Source organism: Dendrobates tinctorius, unplaced genomic scaffold (genome assembly GCF_039654945.1).
Source record: "Dendrobates tinctorius isolate UK_male_01 unplaced genomic scaffold, ASM3965494v1 ptg000011l, whole genome shotgun sequence".
NCBI classification, from domain to species: Eukaryota; Metazoa; Chordata; class Amphibia; order Anura; family Dendrobatidae; genus Dendrobates; species Dendrobates tinctorius.
In genome coordinates, this window is record NW_027361679.1 from 86,039,894 (window position 1) to 86,067,752 (window position 27,859).

A 27,859-nucleotide genomic window follows, 5' to 3' on the forward strand; every position below is an offset into this window, starting at 1 on the left:
AAAGAATTTTAAAAGAAAAAGTGTAAAAAAAATAAATATTTGAATGTCTGCTTTTTTTTAAAAAAAAAATTCCCTTTCCCCTATTGAAAATAAAAAAATACATTAGTAATAACTGGTGGTAGTGGTGAATTTCCAGTCTTTCAAAATATAAAATTAATTATGACTTTTTCTGTATAGATTAAAGAGAAAAAAACACAACTCTAGTACACTGCTTTTTTTTTTTTTCATTATCACCACACCGCCCTAAGAAATAAGCTATCAATCATGAAAAAGACAGCTTGCCATGCAAAAACAAGCCCTCACACAACCCCATGAATGGAAAAATAAAAATGTTACAGGTCAAGTTTTTCCTCTCCAAAGCAAAAAGAGGCAATCAGTATATTGTATCTACCTCAAAATGGTATCAGTAAAAACGTCCGTTCATTGGGCAAAAAAATGAGCCCTCAAGTGGCCCCAGATTCTGAAAATTGCAAGCATCATGGGTCTCAGAAAATGGCAACAAAAGCAAAAAATTTTTGTTTTTACGAATTTCCTAATTTTTTTGGAACACTTAAATAAAACAAAAAATGATACATGTTTTGGTATCTGGTGAAACCACCAGGAACTGGCGTAACCACTAAACAAAGTACAAACTTATTGAGAAAATTTAAAAATGACAATATCATTATACAATATCAAGGTCTACTAAGGAGGAAACATTATATATATAGCTGTTTCTATGTGCACTTGCTGGCTGTTGACCTTGGTGTATTTACTGGGGCTTCCTCTTGGGTTTCTCCCATATACCACACTGGGCTCTGCCCATCCTTGCACTTTTCAAGTTTCATCCTTAGGCTTTGTGCCCACGTTGCGTTTTTGTAAGCGTTTCCACAGCATTTGTGCCGGTTCAGATGCTGCAGAAACACTTAAAAGAAGCTTCAAATAAATTTGCATGCATTTTTGGCTTTTTGTGCCAATGCATGCGTTTTTAAACGCTCAGGAATCGCTTAGCGGCTAAAAATGCAGCATGCTCATTAATTTCCGCATTGCTGAGCGTTTTTAGCCTTCCCCAATGTTCCCAGAAAACGCGCGTCAAAAAACGCATCAAAAACGCACGGCTTTTTTGCAAAAAAACACGCAAGAAACGCGCGGGAAAAAAGACGTGCGTCTTTTTTCCCGCACGTTTCTTGCGTGTTTTTTTGCAAAAAAGCCGTGCGTTTTTTATGCGTTTTTTGACGTTTTCTGGGAAGGGGATCAGTTTCCTGAGCGTTTAAAAACGCTAACATGGGCACATAGCCTGAGAAGACTTTGATATTGTACAAGGTGGGCCATTTATATGGATACACCTAAATAAAATGGGAATGATTGGTGATATCAACATCCTGTTTGTGGCACATTAGTTATGGGAGGGGGAAAACTTTGCAAGATGGGTGGTGACCATGGTGGCCATTTTGAAGTTGGCCATTTTGGATTTTTTTAATGGGAAGAGGGTCATGTGACACATCAGACTTATTGAGAATTTCACAAGAAAAACAATGGTGTGCTTGGTTTTAACATATCTTTATTCTTTCATGAGTTATTTACAAGTTTCTCTTTGTTTACAGCCATTGTCATGTCGCAGAGGGTAACACGTGAGCAGCGGATAGAAATTGTGTTGATGTCTGGTGAACGCAGTACCCGGGTCATTGCAGCAGATTTCAATGCAAGACACCCTACAAGACCACCCATCTCCCATGCTACAGTTAGCAAACTGCTTGCCAAATTTCGTGAAACAGGTTCAGTGTTGGATTTGCCAAAATGTGGACGCAAGAAAACTGTCACTAATGAAGAAACATCAGTGGCTGTCCTAGCTTCATTCAACAAGAGCCCGCAGCGTAGCACTCGCCGCATGTCACTGGAGAGTGGCATCAGTCGAACATCCTTTCGGCGGATATTAGCTATTCACAAATGGCACCCTTACAAAATCCAGCTGCTGCAGCATCTCAATGAGCATGACCCAGATCGGAGCGCTGAATTTTCAGAATGGACAAAACAAAAATTGGAACAGGACCCTCAGTTTACATAGAACTTTATGTTCAGTGATGAGGCAAACTTTTTGTAAATGGTGAAGTTAACAAACAAAACCACCGCTGTTGGTCTGACACTAACCCACAGTGGATAGATCCCTCCATGACTGTTGGAGCACAAAAATTGATGGTATGGTGTGGTATATGGGGTACAAACACAGTGGGGCCATTCTTCATCAATGGAAACCTCAATGCCATTGGATATCTGAAATTGCTACATGATGATGTGTTGCCCTCTTTATGCACTGAAGATGGCACATTCCCTGAGTTTTTCCAGCAAGATGGTGCACGACCACATTATGGGTGTCAGGTCCGAGCATTCCTACATGAACAGTTTGCAGGAAAGTGGATTGGTCGTCGTGGGCCAATTGAATGGCCACTAAGGTCTCCCGATCTGACCCCCTTAGACTTTTATCTTTGGGGTCATCTGAAGGCAATTGTCTATGCTGTGAAGATACGAGATGTGCAGCATCTAAAACAACGGATACTGGAAGCCTGTGCTAGCATGTCTTCTCCGGTGTTGCTATCAGTGTGTCAAAAGTGGGAGAAGAGGGTTGCATTGACAATCCAACACAATGGGAAGCACTGTGAACACATTTTATAAGTGGTCATAAACTTGTAAATAACTCATGAAAGAATAAAGTTACGTTAAAACCAAGCATACCATTGTTTTTCTTGTGAAATTCTCAATAAGTTTGATGTGTCACAAGACCCTCTTCCCATTTGGAAAAAATAAAGTTAGATCCAAAATGGCCGACTTCAATGGCCACCTTGGTCACCACCCATCTTGAAAAGTTTCCCCCTCCCATATACTAATGTGCCACAAACAGGAAGTTCATATTACCAACCATTTCCATTTTATTTAGGTGTATCCATATAAATGGCCCACCCTGTATATTGATATTTGTAATTTTTACATTTTCTCAATAAGTTTGTAATTTTTAATTGGCTTTTGGTGGTTACTCCAGTTTCTCGTGGTTTCACCAGATACCAAAACATCGTTTTTTTGTTTTGTCTGGTGAAACCACCAGGAACTTGAGTAACCACCAAACGCCAATTAAAAAGTATAATCTTATTGAGAAAATTTAAAAAATTACAAATTAAGGTCTTCTAAGGATGAAACATGAAAAGTGCAAAGATGGGTAGAGTCCATTGTGGAATATGGGAGCAACCCAAGGGAGCCCCTGTAAATACATCAAGGTCAACAGCCATCAAGTGCACATAGAAACAATCATATACAGGTGCTTCTCACAAAATTAGAATATCCTCAAAGTTTTTTGGTTTTCATTGGCTGTAAGCCATAATAATCAACATTAACAGAAATAAACACTTGAAATAGATCACTCTGTAATGACTCTATATGAGTTTCACTTTTTGTATTGAAAAACTGAAATAAATTAACTTTTTTATGATAATCTAATTGTGTGAGAAGCACCTGTATATAATCATATGTTTCCGCCTTAGTAGATCTTGATATTGTATATTGATATTTGTCATTTTTTAATTTTCTCAATAAATTTGTACTTTTTAATTGGGGGTTGATGGTTACTCCCTCCAGTTCCTAGTGGTTTCACAAGTTTTTAATATGTATAGGAGTACTCCACCGCTTTATTCTCTTTGTATTGAATTGTAGGGAGAACACCTTTATAATATTATGGGTGTGTTCTAAACCTGAATATATGACCTGTGCTATATGGATACTGTTATAACATGAATATTGTTATAGTTTGTACATGTTTGGTATTGGCATAATCTTAAGGACCTGGAGAATCATATTGTCAGGTCAGTTTTACCATAAAGTGAATATAGTAAAGCAAAAAAAAAGACAATTCCACAATTGTTTGTTTTTTTTAAATTTCAACACACTTGGAATATTTTTTCCGCTTTCCAGTGCATCACATGATAAACTGAATGGAGTATTTCAAAAGTACAACTCGTCCCGCAAAAAACAAGTCCTCATACGGTTGTGTGGAAGGAGGAGGAGAGAAATATGGAAAGTACAGTAACCCTTGAAGGGAATCCGTCACCATGTTTTTTGCTATGTATGACTACTGAAAAATGATCTTTACAGAATTAGAAGTCAAAATTGCAAGATTTTAGGATTTTTATTTTAAGTTAAAAGTGTAAACAATTGGTCATGTTCTGATGACACATTCTTTGTAATCTGAATGCACTATTATGATCCTACATTGGATCAGTGTCTTGTTTTGATCTTATGTTTATCAGTTTGATATTATGACATATAGAAACTGCCTTTATTTTAGTCACAATTTACCTTTTACATTAAAGTTTATTCTTCCTTCCATCAATCATTTCTATTTTATGCTCCAGGAATTTTTTATATTTGCTTGGATTCTAGAGGTTGATTTAATGACATTGGCATACATTCCCCTATAGTCCAATAAGCAGAAAGGATTTGGCCAGGATTTATATCTTTATTTTGGAAAGTTTGTCATTGAACCACAAACTTGGAAGGTTTTTTGCTAAAATTAGATGGATTTTTACAAGACTGCAAAACCCGTAGATACAAGTCATATAAAGACTGTAGAGAAAAATGGTCATGGTATTGTTATCTACATTTGATACAGCTTGATTTACATATACATATTTCTTACTTCCTTCTAGGCCATACAACCAACAGTCGTATAATATGGGAGCATACACGAGACAACTACAGGTGTATGCAGTGTAACTTTTCAACTGCAACGAGAGACCAAATGGATAAACACATTGAGTTGTTTCATAAGAACCCTACCTCAACCAGACTGGATGAAATAGGTTGGTAACTGTTTGCACTTCAGTATTAATTTTAGGGCAGTAAACTATGCACAAAGTGATAACATATTACTCTTGCCTTTTACTATTAAAGGGATCCTGTCTCTATAGTTTATAGTCGCTAAGATTCGGCTCGGTACCATGGGCAGAGACCAGATAAATGTAGCGCTGCCCTTGGCCGGCTTTACCAGCACCACCTAGGGTGATTTGATATGTCTCTCCTGATGTACGCAAATGGGAGAGATCAGCAATCACCTGAAGCAGCGTGGGTTCCCTTATGGTCCTTCAACCTGCATTTTCTCTGAAATGCCAATCATGCAGCCAGGCTCTCATTCATACTGCTCGTGGTTTGGGGGGCAGTGCAGCTGAGTTTAGCTGTGTCACATTACTAACCCTTCTATCAGGGTTTGGGATCACAGCACTGTTACTCCTGCTGTACTGCCCCTGCCCAGTCTATCTGTACGGAAATTGTCAGTAATCAAACTTATGTGTACTTGCAATATATCACACAGGAGGAACCCAGAACAGGCACGTCAATACTGTGTGAGACCTAATGACAGTCTTAATCTCACTGCAGAGCTATTTCAAGTAGAAATGGGCGGATAGCAGGATGTTTGTGTCCAGCGGGTTCGGCCGAACAGTTACAAAAAGTTCGGTTTTGGGTACGTACCCGGACCCCATTCACTTGGGGGTCCAAACATCCAGTGTTTGTCATGCTGTCATGTGCATGACAGCGCGGCAAACACTGCTTCTGATCGTCGGTAAAATCATCACCGCTGGTCAGAAAGCTGTGGTTGCCACACTGTCTAAAGACAGGTAGAAAGTTTACCTCCGGTCACTGGTTTTCCGCTGATGGGACTGCTGCTCCCATCAGCTGACACCTGCTGCAGCTTATAAAAGCGAGAGCAGGAGCGGCTGATGGGAGTATTCATCAACCGGCGCCCACGCTGTAAATAAATAACAAATATGAACCCCACTTGCCACAGGACAAGTGGAAGAGCCAAGGAAAGCGCCAGAATTGGTGCATTTAATAGATGCCCATTTTCTGGGCGGCTGCGGGCTGCTATTTTTAGGCTGGTTTGGGGGCAATATCCATGGCCCCTTACCAGCCTGAGAATACCAGCCCACAGCTGTCTGCGTTAGGAAGGCTTGTTGTCAAAAATAGGGGGACCCCACTCCGTTTTTTAAAATTATTTAAATAATTTTAAAGCATGGGGACCCCTCTATTCTTGATATCCAGCCTTTCTAACGCTGACAGGGTTGCAGCCCCCAGCTGTGACTTTTGCCTGGCTGGTTATCAAAAATACAGGCTAAACCCATGAGGTGTGTTTTTTTTTTTTTTTTTTTTTTTTTTTTTTTTTAATAATTTATTTACAGCGCTGGAGCTGGATGATGATTAAATCAGCTGCTCCTGCTCTCACTGTTATTAGCGGCAGCAGGCTGTTGGGAGCAGTAGTCCTATCAGTTGACACCAGAAACCTGAGGTAAACTTTATACCTCCGATCACAGCTGTGTGCTCTGAATTGACAGCGTGGTAACTGAGGATGTCTTACCGGCGGTGAGGAATTTACTGCTGATCAGAAGCAGTGTTTGCTGCGCTGTCATGCACATGACAGCGCAACAAACACCCGGTGTTCGGGGGGCCGAACCTGAACAGTAACACAGACTTCCTGGTGAAGTCCATGTTTTGTGTCCATGCCCGAACAGTAGGTGTTCGATACAGACGCCGAACTGTACTGTTCAGGTTCGCCCATCTCTAATTACAAGTTTCCTGAGTACAGCAGACAAAAGTGTGATTGCTGACACATCTCTGTACAGGCAGTGTGGAGGGAGGGGCAGTATAGCTCAGCTGACTGGTCTATGAAAGGAAGAGAGCTGATAGAAGAATTTGTAATTTGACACAACTAAACTCTGCTGCACTACCCCACTGACTAATGCAGGATGTTAGATCAGGAGAGCAGCTGTATCATTGCATCTCACTAACTGAGGCACCTGCTTTAAGCTATGGTGTGGACTTGTTCTTTTTCTGCTGCATTGCTGCCCGCTTGTGGTTGGTCAGAATCGTAAAGGGATAAGTATCTATCTGATAATATCCATTTGAACTTACTAAAAAAATGAACTCATTAGGGGCCAAATACTTTGGTATCTCCGCAACAGAAAGGCAAAATTAAAAATATTTAAATTTTTTTATTTCGCTTTGCAACTACTATTACATCCTGCAACCAGTTCAACATGAAAAATGTGGTGAAAGGTCCTCTTAAAATGTCATGTATCATATTTTATTTTTCATTCACCAATTTATTCACTATATTCTCTAATCTACTCTTGTTTTGTATTTACAGATTATGATGTGGATCTTCTTTCATTCCACTCTAAGCTCCCTGCAGAAATGAAATCTGATCTCTTACCATAGATTTGAAATAAAGATACTAGAAACCTGAATATCTCACAGCCACTGTCACAAGTTTCTTATCTAGTGCCCTAGTTTTTTGTTGTTCTTTATTTTTTTTTCTTTTTAAACTTGTAGTGAAAACCTGCAAGCTGAAACACAACAGTGTAATTTTAAGATTTGGACATGTATATCAAGCTGTATACCTACACAATGGATATTTTACCTAAAATGGTCTATTCTTGGGGCAATCTGTTGACCCTTACTTTTTCTCTGCACGTTTATTTGAAAGCCATATTAATTATACTGCACAGTGCTACAAAAAATATCAACAATGAGATTTCTGGTTGAGCGTATGTCAGCTTTTAATTGTTCTGTATGCAACAGTATCTTCTAAGTGTAGGAGTTTTTAAATTAAATGAAAATTAATGTAGTGTAATGCATAGCTAAAATGTATCACTATTACTAAGAAATTTCACAACACATACTAAGGCTTCATAATTAAGGGGGTATTACTTTTTTGATTCCATAATGTTACAATTATTTGAATTTTTGCAAAGATAAAGAAATTCTTGCTAAAAAAGATCATAAATTTAACCCTGTGATATTTTTAATCTGTGTTGTCAAGTTAAAAAGGATTTACACCCAAAGCTTTAACCCCTTAGTGACAGAGCCAATTTGGTGCTTAATGACCAAGCCAATTTTTACAATTCTGACCACTGTCACTGTATGAAATTATAGCTCTAGAACACGTCAACATATCCCACTGATTCTGAGTTTGTTTTTTTTTGTGAAATATTGTGCTTCATGTTAGTGGTAAAATGTGTTTGATATAAATTGTGTTTATTTATGGAAAAAACAGAAATTTGGTAAAAATTTTGAAAATTATGCAATTTTCAAAATTTAAATTTTTGTACCCTTAAGTCAGAGAGTGATATTACGCAAAATAGTTAATAAATAACATTTCCCGCATGTCAACTTTACATCAGCACAATTTTGGACACATAATTTTTTATTTTGTTAGGACGTTGTAAGGGTTAAACGTTGACCCAACGATTTCTCACTTTTCAAAAAATATTAGCAAAACCATTTTTTTAGGGACCACCTCACATTTGAAGTGAGTTTAGGGGGTTAGTATAGTAGAAAATGCCCAAAAACTGCACCCCTCAAGGTGCACAAATCCACATTCAAGAAGTTTATTAACCCTTCATGTGCTTCACGAGAACTAAAGCAATGTGGAAGGAAAAAATGAAAATTTTACTTTTTTCACAAAAAATTTAGTTTGGAACAAATTTTTTTTTTATTTTCACCAGAGTATCAGGAGAAAATGGACCACAAAATTTTTGTGCAATTTCTCCTGAGTACGCCGATACCCCATATGTGGGGAAAAGCCACTGTTTGGGAAGGTAAGGAGCTCTATTTGACTTTTGAATGTAAAGTTTCCTGGAATAATTAGCAGACGCCATGTTGCGTTTGGAGAGCTTCTGATGTGTCTAAACAGTGGTAACCCCTGAAAAGTTACTCCATTTTGGAAACTAGACCCCCCCCCCCTCAAGGAACTTGCCTAGATGTGTGGTGAGCACCTTGAGTTGTGAAAATAAAAAATATTAAAAAGCCTGAAAAGCCACTGTTTGGGCGCATGGCACAGCTCAGAATTGAGGGAGCACCATTTGACTTTTTGAACGCAAAATTGACTAGAATCAATGGTGGCGCCATGTCGCATTCTGAGACCCCCTGATGTACTTAAACAATGGAACCCCCCAATTCTAACTCCAACCCTATCCCTAATCACAACCCTAATGCCAACACACCTCTAACCCTAATCTCAACCATAACCCTAACCACAAACCTAACACACCCCTAATCCCAATCCTAACTGTAATCCCAACCCTAACCCTAGCCCAACGCTAACCCTAACTTTAGCCCAACTCTAACCCTAATGGAAAAATGGAAATAAATACATTTTTTAATTTTATTATTTTTACCTATCTAAAAGAATGATAAAGGGGGGTTTGATTTATTTATTTTTTTTATTTAGATCACCGTGATAGGGTCCATCACGGTGATCAAAATGTACCAATAGGAAAAATTTCCTATTGTTGCCGGGTGCCGGCTGTCATATCTTGGCAGGTGGCGCACTGTGCATGCGCCTGCCATTTTCTTCCCGGAAGAAGACACAGGGGGACTACACGGGGGGGTGCAGGGACACCGGAGGTCGCTGTTATTCCATTAATAACTGCAACCGCAACACTGAGGTCAGTAAAAACGACCCGAAACATGTTCTCTGGGGTCTCTGCTATCCGAGAACCCGGAGAAATTCTGACTCTGTGGGTGCTATACTCTTATTTCTAAGCGCTGTTAAAAAGTGGCACTGAGGCATAAGTACCTTTAATTGCAGCTGTTAAATCGGCGGTCATTATGGGGTTAAGATGGTCATAAATCAGTAATTTAGATGTTAGACGAAGTTCATAAATTAAGTTAGTTTTGTTGTGCTAGCAAAGATATTGGCTGTTTACTATTATGGTGTTGCTGTAATTTTTGCAAACAACAAGATCAGGATCTGCTGCCAAATTTATATTTGTAGTCACTCTCTAGTTCCCTTTTAGACCAAGACTTTACCACCTATGTGGTTGAAATAACATTGCATTAGAGTTCAGTAGAAAGAGAATTTCTTAATATAATATCAGACATTGCCAAAGTCTATTATATTAAGAAAACTATTACAATCATGTTTTTAAAGTTGTAATTGAATAGCAAAATAGATAAGAAACACAATTTAAAGGGAACCTGATAGTCGGACATCTTCCTCACCTCTGGCCCAGAAGCGTGCACCTGGCTTTAGAGGCGCAATGACGTGGGTGTTGAAAGCCGTGCACATGTGCAAGATTTGCAGAATTTGCCATGGATGATGCTAGCTCTTGCAAATCATGTTATCACGCCCCCTGTGGCATGATAACATGCTCTAAGGGCCGACAAGTCTGGGGAGAAAATCGCCCCATGGAATAGTCAAAGGACTAATTAGCATATGAAAAGCGAAGTTTATAAAGACTTTTTTAAAACATATGGTATTAAACACTTGGAAACAAGGGATAAACACTATAAAACGATGGTTAGGCAGGGTATTTAACAATAAAAGTACAAATGCTGGTGAGTTGGTGGGCATAGGGGACCTCTCAGGTACCCCTTCACCAGTGTGTGAATACATGTAATGGTGTACAATAACTAACTGAGCTGTAGGGATTCGGTTTAAAAGTATGCATAAACTTGTCATTAACCCCTTAATGACCAATGCCTGACATAGCAAGTCATGTTGCGTGACTGACCCCTCATGATGTCACGGATTAAAACTCACTGTGTGAAAACTGTTAGGCGTTAGGTTCCTGTCGCTGCACAGCGGGAATCCCGAGCCTTGCTTCCAGCGGTCTCCCATTCCTCTCCAGCCGCAGAGGAGGTTGCTCAGCAAACTCGTCGGTCCCGGCACTCTGCCTAGACCAGCTCCATGGGTTTGCTTGCTGCTGCCACCTCTGGCACAGCTTTGGCAATGCAGGCTGCTCAGCAGCGAGATTCTCCAGGGACTAAGTCCTCATGTCGGGCCACTGAGCATGCCCGTGGAGTGATTTCCCATTGAAGATCGAAGGTCACGTGCTCAGGTCCTGCTCCTGTTCGGATTGGCCCATCCGAGAAGCCAGGAAGGTCCCGGACGCACCCAGGCTTAGGCAGGTCAGAGTTTGAGTCAGGCATTAGCCATCATCAGTGACTCGGCACGCCTCCGTGCTCCACACTAAATAGCCAGCGTCTATAGCGGCGCTCGTGGCAGCGACGACGCGCACTCAGTGGGCCTAGAAGGACTCTAACCCGTGTCCTTGGGGTAGAGTTCTGTGGCCGCTTGCTCTGTGCTCTTTGGCCAGGCTCTGTGAGTTAAACAGGCTCCGGCATCCACGTTCAGCGGCTGTGCGGCTCTGTGAATTAACAGAGTCCGCTCCTGTTCACATTGGGTGATGTAACCCACGTGTGACTGTTTTTACGCCGCTCTATTCTTCCGCCATTACCTAGCAGCAGTGTGCCACCTCTGCACAGTGGACCCCGGGCTGCGAACGCACCTACTATTATTTTATAATTTGGTGCGTTCCGCCAGCCCTAACAAAAACAGTGGCCAGTCCATGCCAACAGCGGTCACTGACTGCTGATCTGCACAGCTATAGATGCAGGGACTTATTTCATATGTTCGCTGTAATTGTCATTCAGGTCACAGCATGATCGTGCGGGGGGAAATGCTGAAAGAACAGTACTTCCCTGCGTGATTACGACCAGGAGCTCGGCGCAGCCTTTATCCAAGCTCCTGTGGTAACAAGGGGCTGGTGCACTCACCGCCCCTGGCTAATTAACCCTCCAGATGCCACCATCGATAGTAATTGGAGGCATTTGGATGATTGTGAGAGGATGTGAGCTCAATCTCTCACCTCTGTCGTAACCTCTGCAAAGAATTCACGGGGAGCTGATTGCTGTCATGGCACCCAGAGGACAATCAATGACCTCCTGGTGTGGCAGGTGCCATGGCCATAGGCAGGTTGTAACAGGCAATTGCAATGCATGAGACCAGTGATCAGAATAATAAAATTTAAAGTCTCATAGAGGAACCAAGTGAAAAAATAAAAAAGCTAAGAAGAAAATTGAAAAAAATGTATAAAAAAACAACATAAAGCACAAAAAAATTACACCAATAAATTCACATGTTTAGGTACAAAAAAATGCACATATTTGGTACTGCAGCATCAAGAACGACCAGGTAAAAAAAACTGTCACACTAATGAGCGCTGTTAAAAAAAACCTGTTTATTCATCATAGCACTGGAATTAAATGCGAAGAAAAAGATGAATATAAATGATATCGCTGAAAACATCACCTTGTCCTGAAAAAAACAAACCGCCATACAGCTCCATCAGTGCAAAAGTAAAAAAAAGTTATAGCTGTTAGAGTATAGCGATGTAAAAACAATATTTTTGGAGCGTCCCTCCTGACCCCACCATCAGGAGGTTGTCTTTATCCTTGATAGGGACAGGAACACAAGGTTAAAAGACCCCTCCCTCCACCACCCCTCAGTGTTTTTCCTGTCCCTATCAGGGACGGTCGCAGAAGAGGTGTACCTTACATCTTCCAGCGAGCAGGAGCTCCGGATGCAGGAGAATCGGGACGGGTTCCTCGTCATGTCTCCCCTTCCTCCTGCAGTGGGTCAGGAGGCTAGCACACTGCCCAACAAGGAGTCCCTCAGCCTATCCAGGTGAGCGGGGGCTCCTGGAGTGAGCTGCTTCCCCTCCAGAGGGGCTCTCGGCTTGCGTGGCCCATCCCTGAACATGGTTCCGATACGTGCTGAAGATTCAGAGGCACTTCCGGTTTCAGAGGAATGATGGGCAGGCCTCTAGTGCCCAGTGTGTGTTCCACCATGGAACGTACTTCCGGCAGATATGAAAAAAGTTGCCGAACCGTAATTTATAGGGGAACCGCCTTTTGATGATTCAGATGGAAGACAGGTGAGACAATAATATTTAATGTATGGACGGGGGGAGCTGAGGTTCCAGTGCATCTAGTCAGCCAGATATGGAAGGTCAAACCACTAGCCGTTCTGATACCCCTGCTGAAACTCTGGTACAAGTATAATTCATAGTACCTTCCCTTGTTCCTTTATAGGACAAGGAAGCCACTAAAAGGACCATGACACCATCCGCACCAAAAAAGAAAGGGAAGAGATGTGGCAGGTGTAGTACTAAACTGCTGGACACCTATGGAAAACAATTATGCCATGCGTGTATTGCCAAGGTGGTAAAAGATGAACACTAGGGATGGGCGAATCTACTCGTTAGGACTCGTTACTCTGTGAGTAATAGGGGACTCGCAGGAGTCGGTACTCTGCGAGTTTCCAAGCGATTACTCGCTCAGTAACGAGTCCAATGCAAATAAGGCTAAGTGCACATGTACCGGAACTCTCGCGGAAATTACCGCGAGAATTCCGGAATTCCATTCCGCGGGAAAATCGCATTTTAAATTCCCGCGATTTTCCCGCGGAAAACTAGCGATTTGCAAGCGTATTTAGCTTGCAAAATGCTAGCGTTTTCCAAGCGATCTGTAGCATCGCTTGGAGAACTGATTGACAGGTTGGTCACACTCGTCAAACATAGTGTTTGACAAGTGTGACCAACTTTTTACTACTGAGGCCGCCTATGCAGCATCAGTAGTAAAAGATAGAATGTAAAAAAAAATATTGTTATTCTCACCCTCCGACGTCCCGCGCAGCCTTCCCGTCTCTCCACGCATCCGTTCCCAGTAATCCTTTGCGAAAATGCCCGTGATGACGTCCGTTCTCGCGGGATCGCGATGTCTTGCGGTGATTCGCGATGACGTCGCACGAATGACCGCGAGACTTCGCGATCCCGCGAGAACGGACGCCATCGCGGGCATTTTCGCAAAGGACTACTGGGAACGAGAACATGGAGAGGCGGGAAGGCTGCGCGGGACGTCGGAGGGTGAGAATAACAATATTTTTTATTTTTAAATTCTATTTTTTACAGGGATATGGTACCCAAAGCCCGGAGGACAGTCTCCTCTCCTCCGGACCGTGGGTACCATCCGCAATTGTTCTGCTTACTTTCCGCATGGTGTGCACAGCCACATGCGGGAAGTAAGCGGAACAAAAAAAATAGCAGCACAGGAATCGCTGCAATACTCGCATCCCCATTCATTAACATTGGACTCGCTAGACTCGCAACGAGTAGCGAGTTTCCGAGTCGGACTCGTTAGAGTCTAGCGATTCCGAGTATTTCAGGATTCGCCCATCCCTAATGAACACACCTCATTTATGACCGATATAAGGACCATAATAAGAGAGGAAGTTTAGAATTCCATCACAGAGTTAGTTACCCCACAATCCTCCCGGCTGGCTCCCAGGCAAAAAAAAGACCATGATGGGAGTTGGAAGCCAGTTCAGAGGGGGAGGAATTATCAAACTATACTGACTCTGAACAAGAGGAAAGTGAAGATTTTGTTGTAATTCCCCCAGAGGAAAAGTACTTTTTCTATTGGGAAGAAACTGACGCTCTATTATCAGCCGTCAAAAATACTATGAAGGTGGAGGAAACCCACCAGGCCCCTTCCTGAGTACAGGATGAAATGTTCGGAGGTTTAAGGAGCCGTATGAACAAAGTGTTCCCTGACAATAACCATATTTAAGCCATGGTCCTGGAGGATGTGGGAAAGAAACTGACAATTCCAAGAAGTTTCAGATCACGTCTACCTTTTGAGTCTGAGAACATAAATTATGGGAAGAAATCCCTAAGTTAGATATCCCTATAGCGAGGGTAGCAAAGAAAACGGCTATCCCCTTTGAAGACTTGTCATGCCTAAAAGATCCTATGGACAGAAAAGCGGAGGGTCTTCTCATAAAAGCACGGGAGACCTCTGCAGTCATAATTAAGGTTAATATAGCATCTATCTCTGTGGCAAGGTCCATGAATATATGGATGGAAGAGTTGGAGGCTCACCTAAGGAAGAAGTCGCCCAGAGAGGAGGTTTTGGAATCTATGCCATTGCTCAAAATGGCGACATTTTATGGCAGATGCCTCAGCAGAATCCATTAGATTCACCGCAAGTAAGGGGGCACTAGCCAATACGGCTAGGCAAGCAATATGGCTTAAAGGGAAGGTGCCGTGTTTTTTCATAATTTAATGTAAAAAAGAAAATAGTATAAAAAGATATTGTCCCCTAAGCTTGACTCAGTGGTGTGTATGGTTTTTCTTTACTGTATTAATGCAGCCACTGGGGGGCTGCCATCTTACTTTTCTGGCTGCTGAACGACACTTTCCATGCTCATTTACGGCAGTCCCTGGGCATAAGACATAACAGTCGGAGTCGGCTCCCAACCCTATCTGTATCATTGCAGCAGCATGAGCTGTGAACTGGGCCACGCCTCTGTGGGTAGCTCAACTCAGCTGTAGGTGTGGCCAGGCGCCATTTTATTAGAGCCCAGTGCTTTCCTTTTAGCTCTATTTACACTCTATTGCAAGCCCTGTTATGCCGGATGCAGGGCTTGGATGTTCACTCTGCACATACCAGCTGCAGGAGAGGATACAGGACGAGCTCCTGGAGACTGAGCTGCTCGTTCCAAAAGACCCGACCAGCTGCTGCCCCTGCTCTTGCAAAACACTTGGCCGTCTGCTGGACATCTAAGCCTATCCTGTGTGATAATGACTGCTGAACCGTGTAGCTAATCCTCTCCTGTGTGATACTGTCTGCTGAGCCGTGTATCTTATCCTATCCTGTGTGATACTGACTGCTGAGCTGTGTATCTAATCCTCTGCCGTGTGATACTTCTCTCCTGAAATACTCTGTGCTGCTGTCACCCTGCTGGTTTTATGTGTGATCTACATGGTGGTATTGTGTATGATCTATATGGTGGTATTTTGTATGATCTACAGTGCCTACAAGTAGTATTCAACCCCCTGCAGATTTAGCATGTTTGATAAGATGCAAATAAATTAGAGCCTTCAAACTTCACACAAGAGCAGGATTTATTAACAGATGCATAAATCTTACAAACCAAAAAGTTATGTTGCTCATTTAAATTTTAATAAATTTTAAACATACAAGTGTGGGTCAATTATTATTCAACCCCTAGGTTTAATATTTTGTGGAATAACCCTTGTTTGCAATTACAGCTAATAGTCGTCTTTTATAAGACCTGATCAGGCCGGCACAGGTCTCTGGAGTTATCTTGGCCCACTCCTCCATGCAGATCTTCTCCAAGTTATCTAGGTTCTTTGGGTGTCTCATGTTGACTTTAATCTTGAGCTCCTTCCACAAGTTTTCAATTGGGTTAAGGTCAGGAGACTGACTAGGCCACTCCAACACCTTGATTTTTTGCCTCTTGAACCAGGCCTTGGTTTTCTTGGCTGTGTGCTTTGGGTCGTTGTCTTGTTGAAAGATGAAATGATGACCCATCTTAAGATCCTTGATGGAGGAGCGGAGGTTCTTGGCCAAAATCTCCAGGTAGGCCGTGCTATCCATCTTCCCATGGATGCGGACCAGATGGCCAGGCCCCTTGGCTGAGAAACAGCCCCACAGCATGATGCTGCCACCACCATGCTTGACTGTAGGGATGGTATTCTTGGGGTCGTATGCAGTGCCATCCAGTCACCAAACGTCACGTGTGTGGTTGGCACTAAAGATCTCGATCTTGGTCTCATCAGACCAGAGAACCTTGAACCAGTCTGTCTCAGACTCCTCTAAGTGATCATGAGCAAACTGTAGACGAGCCTTGACATGACGCTTTGAAAGTAAAGGTACCTTACGGGCTCGTCTGGAACGGAGACCATTGCGGTGGAGTACGTTATTATGGTATTGACTGAAACCAATGTCCCCACTGCCATGAGATCTTCCCGGAGCTCCTTCCTTGTTGTCCTTGGGTTAGCCTTGACTCTTCGGACAAGCCTGGCCTCGGCACGGGAGGAAACTTTCAAAGGCTGTCCAGGCCGTGGAAGGCTAACAGTAGTTCCATAAGCCTTCCACTTCCGGATGATGCTCCCAACAGTGGAGACAGGTAGGCCCAACTCCTTGGAAAGGGTTTTGTACCCCTTGCCAGCCTTGTGACCCTCCACGATCTTGTCTCTGATGGCCTTGGAATGCTCCTTTGTCTTTCCCATGTTGACCATGTATGAGTGCTGTTCACAAGTTTGGGGAGGGTCTTAAATAGTCAGAAAAGGCTGGAAAAAGAGATAATTAATCCAAACATGTGAAGCCCATTGTTCTTTGTGCCTGAAATACTTCTTAATACTTTAGGGTAACCAAACAGAATTCTGGTGGTTTGAGGGGTTGAATAATAAATGACCCTCTGAATAAACTTTTCACAATTTAAAAAAAAATTAAACAAAGAAATAACATTATTTTTTGCTGCAGTGCATTTCACACTTCCAGGCTGATCTACAGTCCAAATGTCACAATGCCAAGTTAATTCCGAATGTGTAAACCTGCTAAATCTGCAGGGGGTTGAATACTACTTGTAGGCACTGTATATGGCGGTATTATGTGTGAACTATATGGCGGTATGTGTGAACTATATGGTGGTATGTGTGAACTATTTGACGGTATTATGTGAGAACACTATGGCAGTATTATCTGCTAAAAGGGGACCCATTCTAGGGTGGTTCTGGCTGAACACCTGCACATGGGTCAGGGGTAATAGGTGCAGTCAGGGGAGGGCTGGTGAGGCAGCTGAAGAGAGGGGTCTCATTTTTATCGCTACTGTATGGCTACATTTCCCCCCAGCCTGCTTCCCAGCATCACCCCGGACTGCGCCTGTCGCCTCGCTTTCACACATCGCCAGGACAGGATCTGAGGAGGGGAATGGGGTCTTTGCATACAAAGTCTGGATCAGAACAGGCCATCAATCAGCAGAAATGTTTCCTGGATTTCTGTGGTGCTTTCACCCTGCTCCTCCCCCATACATCTCACTCTGTGACCTCCCCCATAGACCAGCACACTGCTCTCCTGAAATACTCTGTGCTGATGTCACCCTGCTCCTCCCCCATATATCTCCCTCTGTGACCCCCATAGACCAGCACACTGCTGTCCTTAAATACTCTGTGCTGCTGTCACCCTGCTCCTTCCACCATATATCTCCCTCTGATTTCCCCCATAGACCAGCACACTGCTCTCCTGAAATACTCTGTGCTGCTGTCACCCTGCTCCCAGAATCCTTGCTGCCTGCCATCCTCAGTGACCGAAGACTCCATTCCTCTCCTCAGATCCTGTCCTGGCGATGTGTGAAAGCGAGGCGACAGGGGCATGATATATGGTGGAAGGAGCAGGGTGACAACAGCACAGATTATTTCAGGAGTGCAGTGTGCTGGTCTATGGGGGACACCCTGTTCGGTGCCAGGGATTGTACATAGAGCGCTGTGTTTTATACACATGGATGGACCGTCTGCTCCACAGAAATCCAGGAAACATTTCTGCTGATTGATGACCTGTTCTGATCCAGACTTTGCATGCAAACACAGTCAGTAACTTTGCAGGCCCCATCAAAATGGCTGCTCACTGTGTTACTAAATGTCATCCTGTCTTTTCCCTTAGCAAACACCCAGAAGGGGAGGAGAGGAGTGACATCACACCCATGTCAGCAGATTCAGGGCAGTAATGTGAGCTAGTTGTACACTAGGTTTTTGTGCCAAATTTCAGTAGCTGCTCCCCCTAGTGTTAACAAGTGGAAATGCCAAACTTTTTAAAATTATTTTTCATATTTTACAAAATTAAAAACAAATGATAATATTTTGTAAGAAAATGTAAACATTAATTCTTTACATTTTTTCAATTGCTGAAAAAATTTTTTTGGGATGGCACCTTCCCTTTAAAACTTGGGGGATTGTCACTTTAAATTGTGCTCCATCCCCTTTTCTGGCCTTCAAGTGTTTGGTCCTGTACTGGACGACATGTTGGAAAGGGCGTCAGATGGAAAAAAAAGGGGTTTCTGGAAGAGAAATCTAAAAAAGTTTTGTTCTTCAGAATATTCCCATTAGAAACCAGAATACAAGGGGAAAGGGAAGACCGGTAGACGGAGCTACCCGATGCACAGTAAACGAAGAAGTGCCTTTTCTGATTTGGCAAATAGTTCGCATAAACAATGACACCAGGAAAGTGGGGGGAAGACTCCAAAACTTTCTTCCGGCATGGACATTAACCCATTGATACTGCAAACGGTAGCAGAGGGTTACAAAATGCAATTCGTGCAGATACCGCAGGGAAGATTCCACCTGACAACTATCCAGTCTCCCCAGGTCACAAGAAGGCTGCTGACCAACGTAAAGAAGTTGGTGGATTCAGGAGCAGTGGTTTCGGTGCCAGAGTCAGAATGGGGTCTCGGTTACTATTCGAGCCTTTTCTCAATAAAGAAACCGGGTGGGTGGGAGACTATCGCACCATAATAAATCTGAAGTCAATAAACAGATGGGTATCATACAAAAAATTCCAAATGGAGTCTATAAGATCTACGTCTCCATTGATCAAGAAAACTATGGTAATGTAAACGTTAGATCTAAAAGAAGCGTATTATCACGTGTCTATTCATCCTCACAGCCAGCAGTATCTAAGATTTGTAGTGGTAGAGGAGGGAAAAATTCTACATTACCAGTTAAAATGCCTCCCATTTGGTCTTTCCTCAGAGCCGCGAATTTTCACCAAGCTGGTGGCAGAAGTTTTGGCCTTTCTCAGAGAGCAAGGAATATTGTCCAGTATTTGGATGACTTCCTGTTGATAGCAAAGTCCCCCCAGTAACAGAGAACAAGTTTAACCTCAACCATTTTAGTGTTAAACAACTTGTGGTGGATCATAAACTGGGGAAAATAAGATCTGGCGCCAGGAAAGACAGAAGGTCTTCCTAGGAATTCTCTTGGACTCCGAACAGCAGATGTCCTTCCTGCCAGAAAACAAACAGGAGGAACTCAGGAACAAGGTCTTAGCCTTCAAAAGGCGGTCTCAATTGTCCATCAGAGAGGCTATGAAGATTCTTGGACTGATGATGGCTTCTATTCCAGGGGTCCGGTGGTATCAATTCCACTCAAGACAACTGCAACATCAGGTCTTGACAACCTGGAACAGAAGGACAGATGGGCTAAACAAAAAGATAAGACTGTCAACAATAACAAGAAGTTTGTTAACCTAGTGGACGTCCATTATAACCTGAAGAAGGGGATTATGTGGAGACAGTCCCCATTTATATTGATCACAAATGCAAGCGGCAGGGGCTGGGGGGACCAGGTGCAGGATCAGTGCATACAGGGCACCTGGCAAAGATCAGATCTTCCCTGATCATCCAACCTCCAAGAGCTTCAGGCGGTCTGGGTAACGCTAAAGTGATGTGGGCCAAGTCTAAAAAAACATGTAAGGATTCTGTCAGACAATATTACTACAGTGGCCTTCCTCAAACATCAAGGGGGTCCAAGACACCACCTTTTGCTGTGAGTTTTGCCTGGCTGGTTATCAAAAATACAGGGCAGTTTTTTTTTTAATTATTAATTTACAGCCAGGAGCCTGTGAATACACTTATCAGCCGCTCCTGCTCTCGCTGTTATTATCTGCAGCAGGTGTCGGATGATGGGAGCTGTAGTCCTATGAGCTGACACCAGTGACCGGAGGTAACCTTTATACCTCCGATCACAGCTGAGCGCTCACTGTCTTTTGACAGCGTGGGAACCGCGGCTCTCTGACCGGCGGGGATGATTTTACCGCCGATCTGAAGCGGTGTTTGCCGCGCTGTCATGCACATGACAGCGTGGCAAACACTGGATGTTCGGGCCCCCCATTCAAGTGAATGGAGTCCGGGTGCTGGAACTGTTTGGCCGAGCCCGCCGGACCCAAACATGCAGGTTTCCGCCCATCTCTACACAGAAGGGTAGGAACGCCATTTGACTTTTTCATTGTAAAGTTTGCTGGAATAATTAATGAACACCATGTCGCATTTAAGGAGCCCCTGATGTGCCTAAACAGTGGTAACTGCTCACAAGTGACATCAGTTTCGAAACTAGACCCCTCAGGGAACGTATCAAGATGTGTAGTGAGCACCAATAACCCCCAGGTGCTTCACAGACATTTATAACGTTTATAATCAAATTTAGCATTTTCACAACGGTAACAAGAGAAATTGCACCATACAATTTGCAATTTGTTGTGCAATTACTCTTGAGTACGCCAATACCGAAAATGTGGATGAAAACTTCTGTTTATGCGCATGGCAGGGTTTGGAATGGAAGGAGCATCATTTGACTTTTTGAATGCATAATTTGATGGAATCATTAGCAGACACCATGTCGAGTTGGAGAGCCCCTGATGTGCCTAAAGAGTGGAAACCCACCAAAAGTAACACCGTTTTAGAACCTAGACCCCTGAAGGAACTTGTCTAGATGTGTGGTGAGTATCTTGAACCCCCAGGTGCTTAATAGAAGTTTATAACGTTGAGCGGTGAAAATAAAAAAATCACATTTTCCCCACAACAATGTTTTAGCCCCAATTTTTTTTATTTTCACAAGGTTAACAGGGGAAAATGGACCCCAAAAAATGTTGTGCAATTTCTCCTGAGTACAATAATACCCCATATGTTGCCAAAAACTACTTTTAAGGCAAAGTGCAAAGCTTAGAAGGGAAGAAGTGCCATATTGGAGTTCAGATTTTTCTGGACTGGTTTGAGGGTGCCATGTCACATTGGTAGAGCCCCTGAGGTGCCAGAACAGCAGAACCCCCCACAAGTGACCGCATTGTACAAACTACACCTCTCAATGAATTCATCTACGGGTACAGTGATCATATTGACACCACAGCTATGTCACAGAATTTTATACAATTGGGCAGTTAAGAAAAAATAATTACATTTTTGCTATCCAAATTTTGTTATAGCCCCAGATTTTAAATTTTTTTACACTGGGAAATTGATGAAAATGGCACCAAAATTTGTCCCACAATTTCCGCTGAATGTGGAAATTTCCCATATGTGGCTGTACAGTATTCCTTAGCCATATGGCGAGACTCAGGAGGGACAGAGCGCTATTTTCCTCCTGGAGTGCAGATTTTGCTAGAATAGTTTGTGGACTCCATATACAGAGTCATTAAGTGCTAGAAGAGCAGAATGCCTCCTCAAGTGACCCTGTTTTGGAAATTATACCCCTTTGGGAATTTATCTACCGTAGAGTTGAGCGAAACGGGTCGAAAAATTTCAAAAGTCGCCGACTTTTGGCAAAGTCGGGTTTCATGAAACGAAACCCGACCCTAGGATGATGTCGGCCACGAGGTCGGCGACTTACGCGCCAAAGTCGCGTTTCAAAAGTTTGTTTTGCGCTCTTTTTCAGCCAATCAGGATCCACAGACACTGTGGGCAACGTGATGACATAGGCAGGGGTCACCACCATCTTTCAGAAGGGCATGCAAGTGATTGGCTTGCTTTGGTGGGTGTCACAGGGGTTATAAAAGGGCGTGCACGCCGACCACCATCTTACTTCTGCCGATCTTAGCATAGGGAGAGGTTGCTGCTGCTGATTCTGTAGGGAGAGCGTTAGGCAGGGAAGAAGAAAAAAAAACTGCTTCTGCTGCTAGCGATTTTGCCTGTACAACACACCAGTCACTGTGTGTGCAGTGCAAGGGGAGGCTATATTGTGGTGGATCAGCGGTGTTGGTTGTTAGGCTGCCTTCTAAGGCTTCCTGACAGCTGCATTGCTGTTTACCCACTGCTCTGCAAACTACTTTTTTAAAAGCAATCCCAATTTTTTTTTTGTCCTGCTGAGGTACTGAGCGTGCATTTTTTCACACCATACAGCGGTGTACGCTCCTCACACAGTACTGTGTAACGGCTGTTATCACAGCCACAGTGAAGCTATCTGTGTGTCACTCTGTGAGAATAAGTCGAGGACATGTTCCGTTCTTACAGACCTGCACCTACTAGTTTTGTCTAGCTTTCAAACAGTTAAATATATTTGCTGTTTGATCACATTCAAAACTATAGAGAGACAGCGTGTGTCAGTCCGTATACTTAAAAAACACGGAGCTTGACAATTTTACGTACACCGGACAGCCGTGTACGTGCACGCTCCTCAGTACCGTGTAACAGCTGTTATCATGGCCACAGTGAAGCTATCTGTGTGTCACTCTGTGAGAATAAGTCGAGGACATGTTCCGTTCTTACAGACCTGCACCTACTAGTTTTGTCTAGCTTTCAAACAGTTAAATATATTTGCTGTTTGATCACATTCAAAACTATAGAGAGACAGCGTGTGTCAGTCCGTATACTTAAAAAACACGGAGCTTGACAATTTTACGTACACCGGACAGCCGTGTACGTGCACGCTCCTCAGTACCGTGTAACAGCTGTTATCATGGCCACAGTGAAGCTATCTGTGTGTCACTCTGTGAGAATAAGTCGAGGACATGTTCCGTTCTTACAGACCTGCACCTACTAGTTTTGTCTAGCTTTCAAACAGTTAAATATATTTGCTGTTTGATCACATTCAAAACTATAGAGAGACAGCGTGTGTCAGTCCGTATACTTAAAAAACACGGAGCTTGACAATTTTACGTACACCGGACAGCCGTGTACGTGCACGCTCCTCTCAGTACCGTGTAACGGCTGTTATCACGGCCACAGTGAAGCTATCTGTGTGTCACTGTGGAAGGATAAGTGGAGGACTTGTTCCGTTCTTACAGACCTACACTCTAGGGAGATTCCTATTCTGCCCAATTCTACATACACCTTGTAGTTTGTGATACACTAGCCAATTTCTGCCTGTGACATAGCGCTCTGATATTCAGTGGGCCTCACACAATCCAAAAGTGTCCAGTGGCCACTAGTGTGTGCAGAAATTCAAAATCTCCCTTATCCTGTAGTCACTTTTTTCACACCTGTGCCATCAAGCCTGTGACATAGCGCTCTGATATTCAGTGGGCCTCACACAATCCAAAAGTGTCCAGTATCCACTAGTGTGTGCAGAAATTCAAAATCTCCCTTATCCTGTAGTCATTTTTTCACACCTGTGCCATCGAGCCTGTGACATAGCGCTCTGATATTCAGTGGGCCTCACACAATCCAAAAGTGTCCAGTGTCCACTAGTGTGTGCAGAAATTCAAAATCTCCCTTATCCTGTAGTCACTTTTTTCACACCTGTGCCATCGAGCCTGTGACATAGCGCTCTGATATTCAGTGGGCCTCACACAATCCAAAAGTGTCCAGTGTCCACTAGTGTGTGCAGAAATTCAAAATCTCCCTTATCCTGTAGTCACTTTTTTCACACCTGTGCCATTGAGCCTGTGACATAGCGCTGTGATATTCAGTGGGCCTCACACAATCCATAAGTGTCCAGTGTCCACAAGTGTGTGCAGAAATTCAAAATCTCTGTGATCCTGTAGTCACTTTTTTCACACCTGTGCCATCGAGCCTGTGACATAGCGCTCTGATATTCAGTGGGCCTCACACAATCCAAAAGTGTCCAGTGTCCACTAGTGTGTGCAGAAATTCAAAATCTCCCTTATCCTGTAGTCACTTTTTTCACACCTGTGCCATCGAGCCTGTGACATAGCGCTCTGATATTCAGTGGGCCTCACACAATCCAAAAGTGTCCAGTGTCCACTAGTGTGTGCAGAAATTCAAAATCTCCCTTATCCTGTAGTCACTTTTTTCACACCTGTGCCATCGAGCCTGTGACATAGCGCTCTGATATTCAGTGGGCCTCACACAATCCAAAAGTGTCCAGTGTCCACTAGTGTGTGCAGAAATTCAAAATCTCCCTTATCCTGTAGTCACTTTTTTCACACCTGTGCCATCAAGCCTGTGACATAGCGCTGTGATATTCAGTGGGCCTCACACAATCCAAAAGTGTCCAGTGTCCACAAGTGTGTGCAGAAATTCAAAATCTCCCCTGTCCTATAGACACCTTGTACCTTGTTTTACATTACTATATAGTTTGTTGGATTTTGTCTACATTTCTACAAAAAATGAGGAAGGCTGGTGTAAGAGGCCGTGGAATTGGGCGGGGGTTGGCAGCTGGTAATGATGGTGTTGGTGGTGGATCTGATGGTAGTGGCAAGAGCAAAATAGGACCAAATGCAGGAGGTGTTGAGCCTGCGTCATCGTCTGGCTCCATAAGGCTTCGAAGGCTTAGTTTTCTAGGAGTTGGCAAACCGCTTTTAAAGCCAGAGCATCAGGAAAAAGTTTTGTCTTACATTGCTGACTCAGCCTCCAGCTCTATCGCCTCCTCTTCTGAAGTTGTAAAAAGTAAAAGCACTGAGTTCTTCATTGGAGGTTCATGTTCATGAACCACACCTTTCCTTGTGTCCTTCACCCCAACCAAGATTGAAGGATGACGCAGGCCATACTACTGATTACTCCATGGAGCTGTTTTCACATACCATGCCTGGATTATCAAGTGAAATGGTGAATTACCCAGGCCAAGATGAATCTGACATGGAGTGCACTGATGCACAGCCGCTGATAGATGATTCTGCTGGTACATTCACTCAGAGCACTACATTGTCCTCGCAGTGTACAGAGCCAGATTCTGACCCTGATGAGACTCAGGTGCCCCTTCCCGCACACTATACCACCATACACGGTGACACAGAGGAAGGTGCACATGACATTGAAGAGGAGGTGATGGATGACCCAGTTGTTGACCCAGATTGGCATCCATTGGGGGAAGAGGGTGCTGCTTCCAATAGCTCAGATGAGGAGCATCCACAGCAGACATCGACATCGCAACAGCTGTTATCTGGCAGGCCCGGAGCACTCCAAAGACAGGTTCCAAAAATCAAAAGAGTTGCTGGACAGCTTTTCCAGAGGGTCAAAAGATCACAGCGTGCTAGGCCGCAAAATGTCTGCCAAAGTAGGAAGAGTGCAGTGTGGCACTTTTTTGAACAAAATCCTCATGATCAGGCCAAGGTTATCTGTAAGAAGTGCGCAAAGACCTTTAGCCAAGGGAAAAATCAGAAAAATTTGAATACCAGTTGCATGCTTAGACATTTAACCACCATGCACTTGCAAGCGTGGACACAACACCAAACCTCAAGTGCCACATGTGCAACTGATCACAAAGAAGGTAGTCAGCAACGCTACATTGTTTCCCCCACTGTAAGCCCACCGGTTAGCACAGCAGCAAATGTTGAGGTGTCGTTGCAAGGCCACAGCAGTCAGGGAATCCCACTGTTATATCAACGAAATACTGAATCTAGGCCATCAGAAAGAACACCAACTCCATCACCATCATCAACCCTCTCTCAGTCCGCCCTGTCCACCACTACTTCCACCATATGCAGCTCTCAAGTCCAGCTCACCCTCCCAGACACTATGAGTAGGTCAAGAAAGTACTCAGTCTCTCATCCGCGTACACTGGGTTTGAACGCCCACATTGCCAAACTAATCTCGTTTGAGATGATGCCCTATCGGTTGGTGGAAAGCGCAGCTTTCCGCGAACTCATGGCCTATGCAGTACCACGCTATGACCTACCCAGTCGCCACTTCTCTCGCAAAGCCATCCCAGCCCTCCACCATCATGTAAAAGACCGCATTGTCCATGCACTCAAGCAGTCAGTGAGTGGAAAGGTGCACCTCACAACTGATGCATGGTCCAGTCGGCATGGCCAGGGCCGTTACGTGTCCATCACTGTGCACTGGGTTAATGAGGTGGATGCAGGGTCCACAGGGGACAGCGGTGGTGGGACAGTGCTGCCTAGCCCACGGTATAGGAAACAGTTGGCTGTAGGCGTTCGACCCTCCTCCTCCTCCTCCAGAAGCGAAAGCTCGTCCACAGAGCGCAGTCGTACGAGCACTCCATCTGCAGCTGCCACTGTTGCACACAAGGTGTCCCCCTATGGAGCAGCTAGTGGAAAGCGTCAGCAGGCTGTGTTGCAGATGATGTGTTTGGGCGACAGACACACCGCCGAGGTGCTGGCCGAGTACTTGAAGCGACAAACTGAGTCATGGCTGGGCAGTGTACATCTTGAGGCAGGCAAGGTAGTTAGTGATAACGGCCGTCATTTTGTGGCAGCCATAGCCCTTTCAAAACACAGCCACATACCTTGTTTGGCTCACACCTTGAACCTGGTGGTGCAGTGCTTCCTCAAAAATTATCCGGAGTTAACAGCCCTGCTCCAGAAGGTGCGAAGACTGTGCGCGCACATCCGCCGGTCGCCTGTACACTCCGTTCGTATGCAGAAGCTGCAGCGATTGCTCCACCTTCCCAACCACCGCCTCATTATCGACATTGCAACAAGGTGGAACTCCACCCTGCACATGGTGGAGCGGCTGTGCGAGCAGAGGCAGGCCATAATGCATTTGTGGGAGGATACATGGCCAGGCACTTTGAGAGAGTTGACAGGTGTGCAGTGGTCGAAGCTGAAAGACCTCTGTAAAGTCCTTCAGTGTTTTGAGGAATGCACACGGCTGGTAAGCGCAGACGACGCCATCTAAGCATGAGCATCCCACTTATGCCTCTGCTCATGCAAACTTTGACGTACCTTAAGGAGCAGGCGTCTGCAGCCAATGTTGATGAGGAGGAAGAGGAGGAGGGAATCCTTGATGACATTCAGCCATTGTCTGCTCAGGGACCTCTCCTGGATGAGGTGGAGGAAGAAGAGGAGGAGGATGATGATGGGGATGATTACTTAGGGGAGGAGGATGCATCTCGTGGGGCAAGTGAAAATGTTGGTGTGGCAAGGTCTGGTACAGGGTTTGTGCGTGACTGGAGGGATGTGGATTTGCCAGAAAGTGCTCCTCCAACCAGCACTCGCAGTGCATCATTGACACCGGGAACATTGGCCCACATGTCAGATTATGCCTTGCAGATCCTAAAAAGGGACCCCCGCATTGCCAAAATGATGAACGATGACGACTACTGGTTGGCCAGCATCCTGGATCCACGCTATAAAGGCAAATTACAAAACATCATGCCACAGGAGAACCTTGACCTAATATTGGCTAATAAACAAGCAACTCTGGTAAATCGGTTGCTTGAGGCATTCCCAGCACACAGCAGCGGTGATGGTTCTCACACGAGCCGTACGGGCCGGGGGCAGCTTGGCAGAGGTGTTCATGGTGCACACAGCAGAAGTGGCGTTGGAGACAGGGGTTTCATGACAA

At 44.0% G+C, this 27,859-nt stretch overlaps 1 protein-coding gene across 1 annotated transcript in view; it reads left to right on the top strand.

Annotated features, from left to right (window-relative positions):
* Positions 1 to 7,262, top strand: part of ZNF414 (zinc finger protein 414) — a 63,591-nt gene extending 56,329 nt beyond the window's left edge. Inside the window, 2 exon segments of the mRNA XM_073544203.1 lie at positions 4,671 to 4,823; positions 7,163 to 7,262. Of these exon segments, the coding sequence (XP_073400304.1) occupies positions 4,671 to 4,823; positions 7,163 to 7,233 (224 nt within the window). The 3' untranslated portion in view covers positions 7,234 to 7,262.
* Positions 7,263 to 27,859: the final 20,597 nt, after the last annotated feature.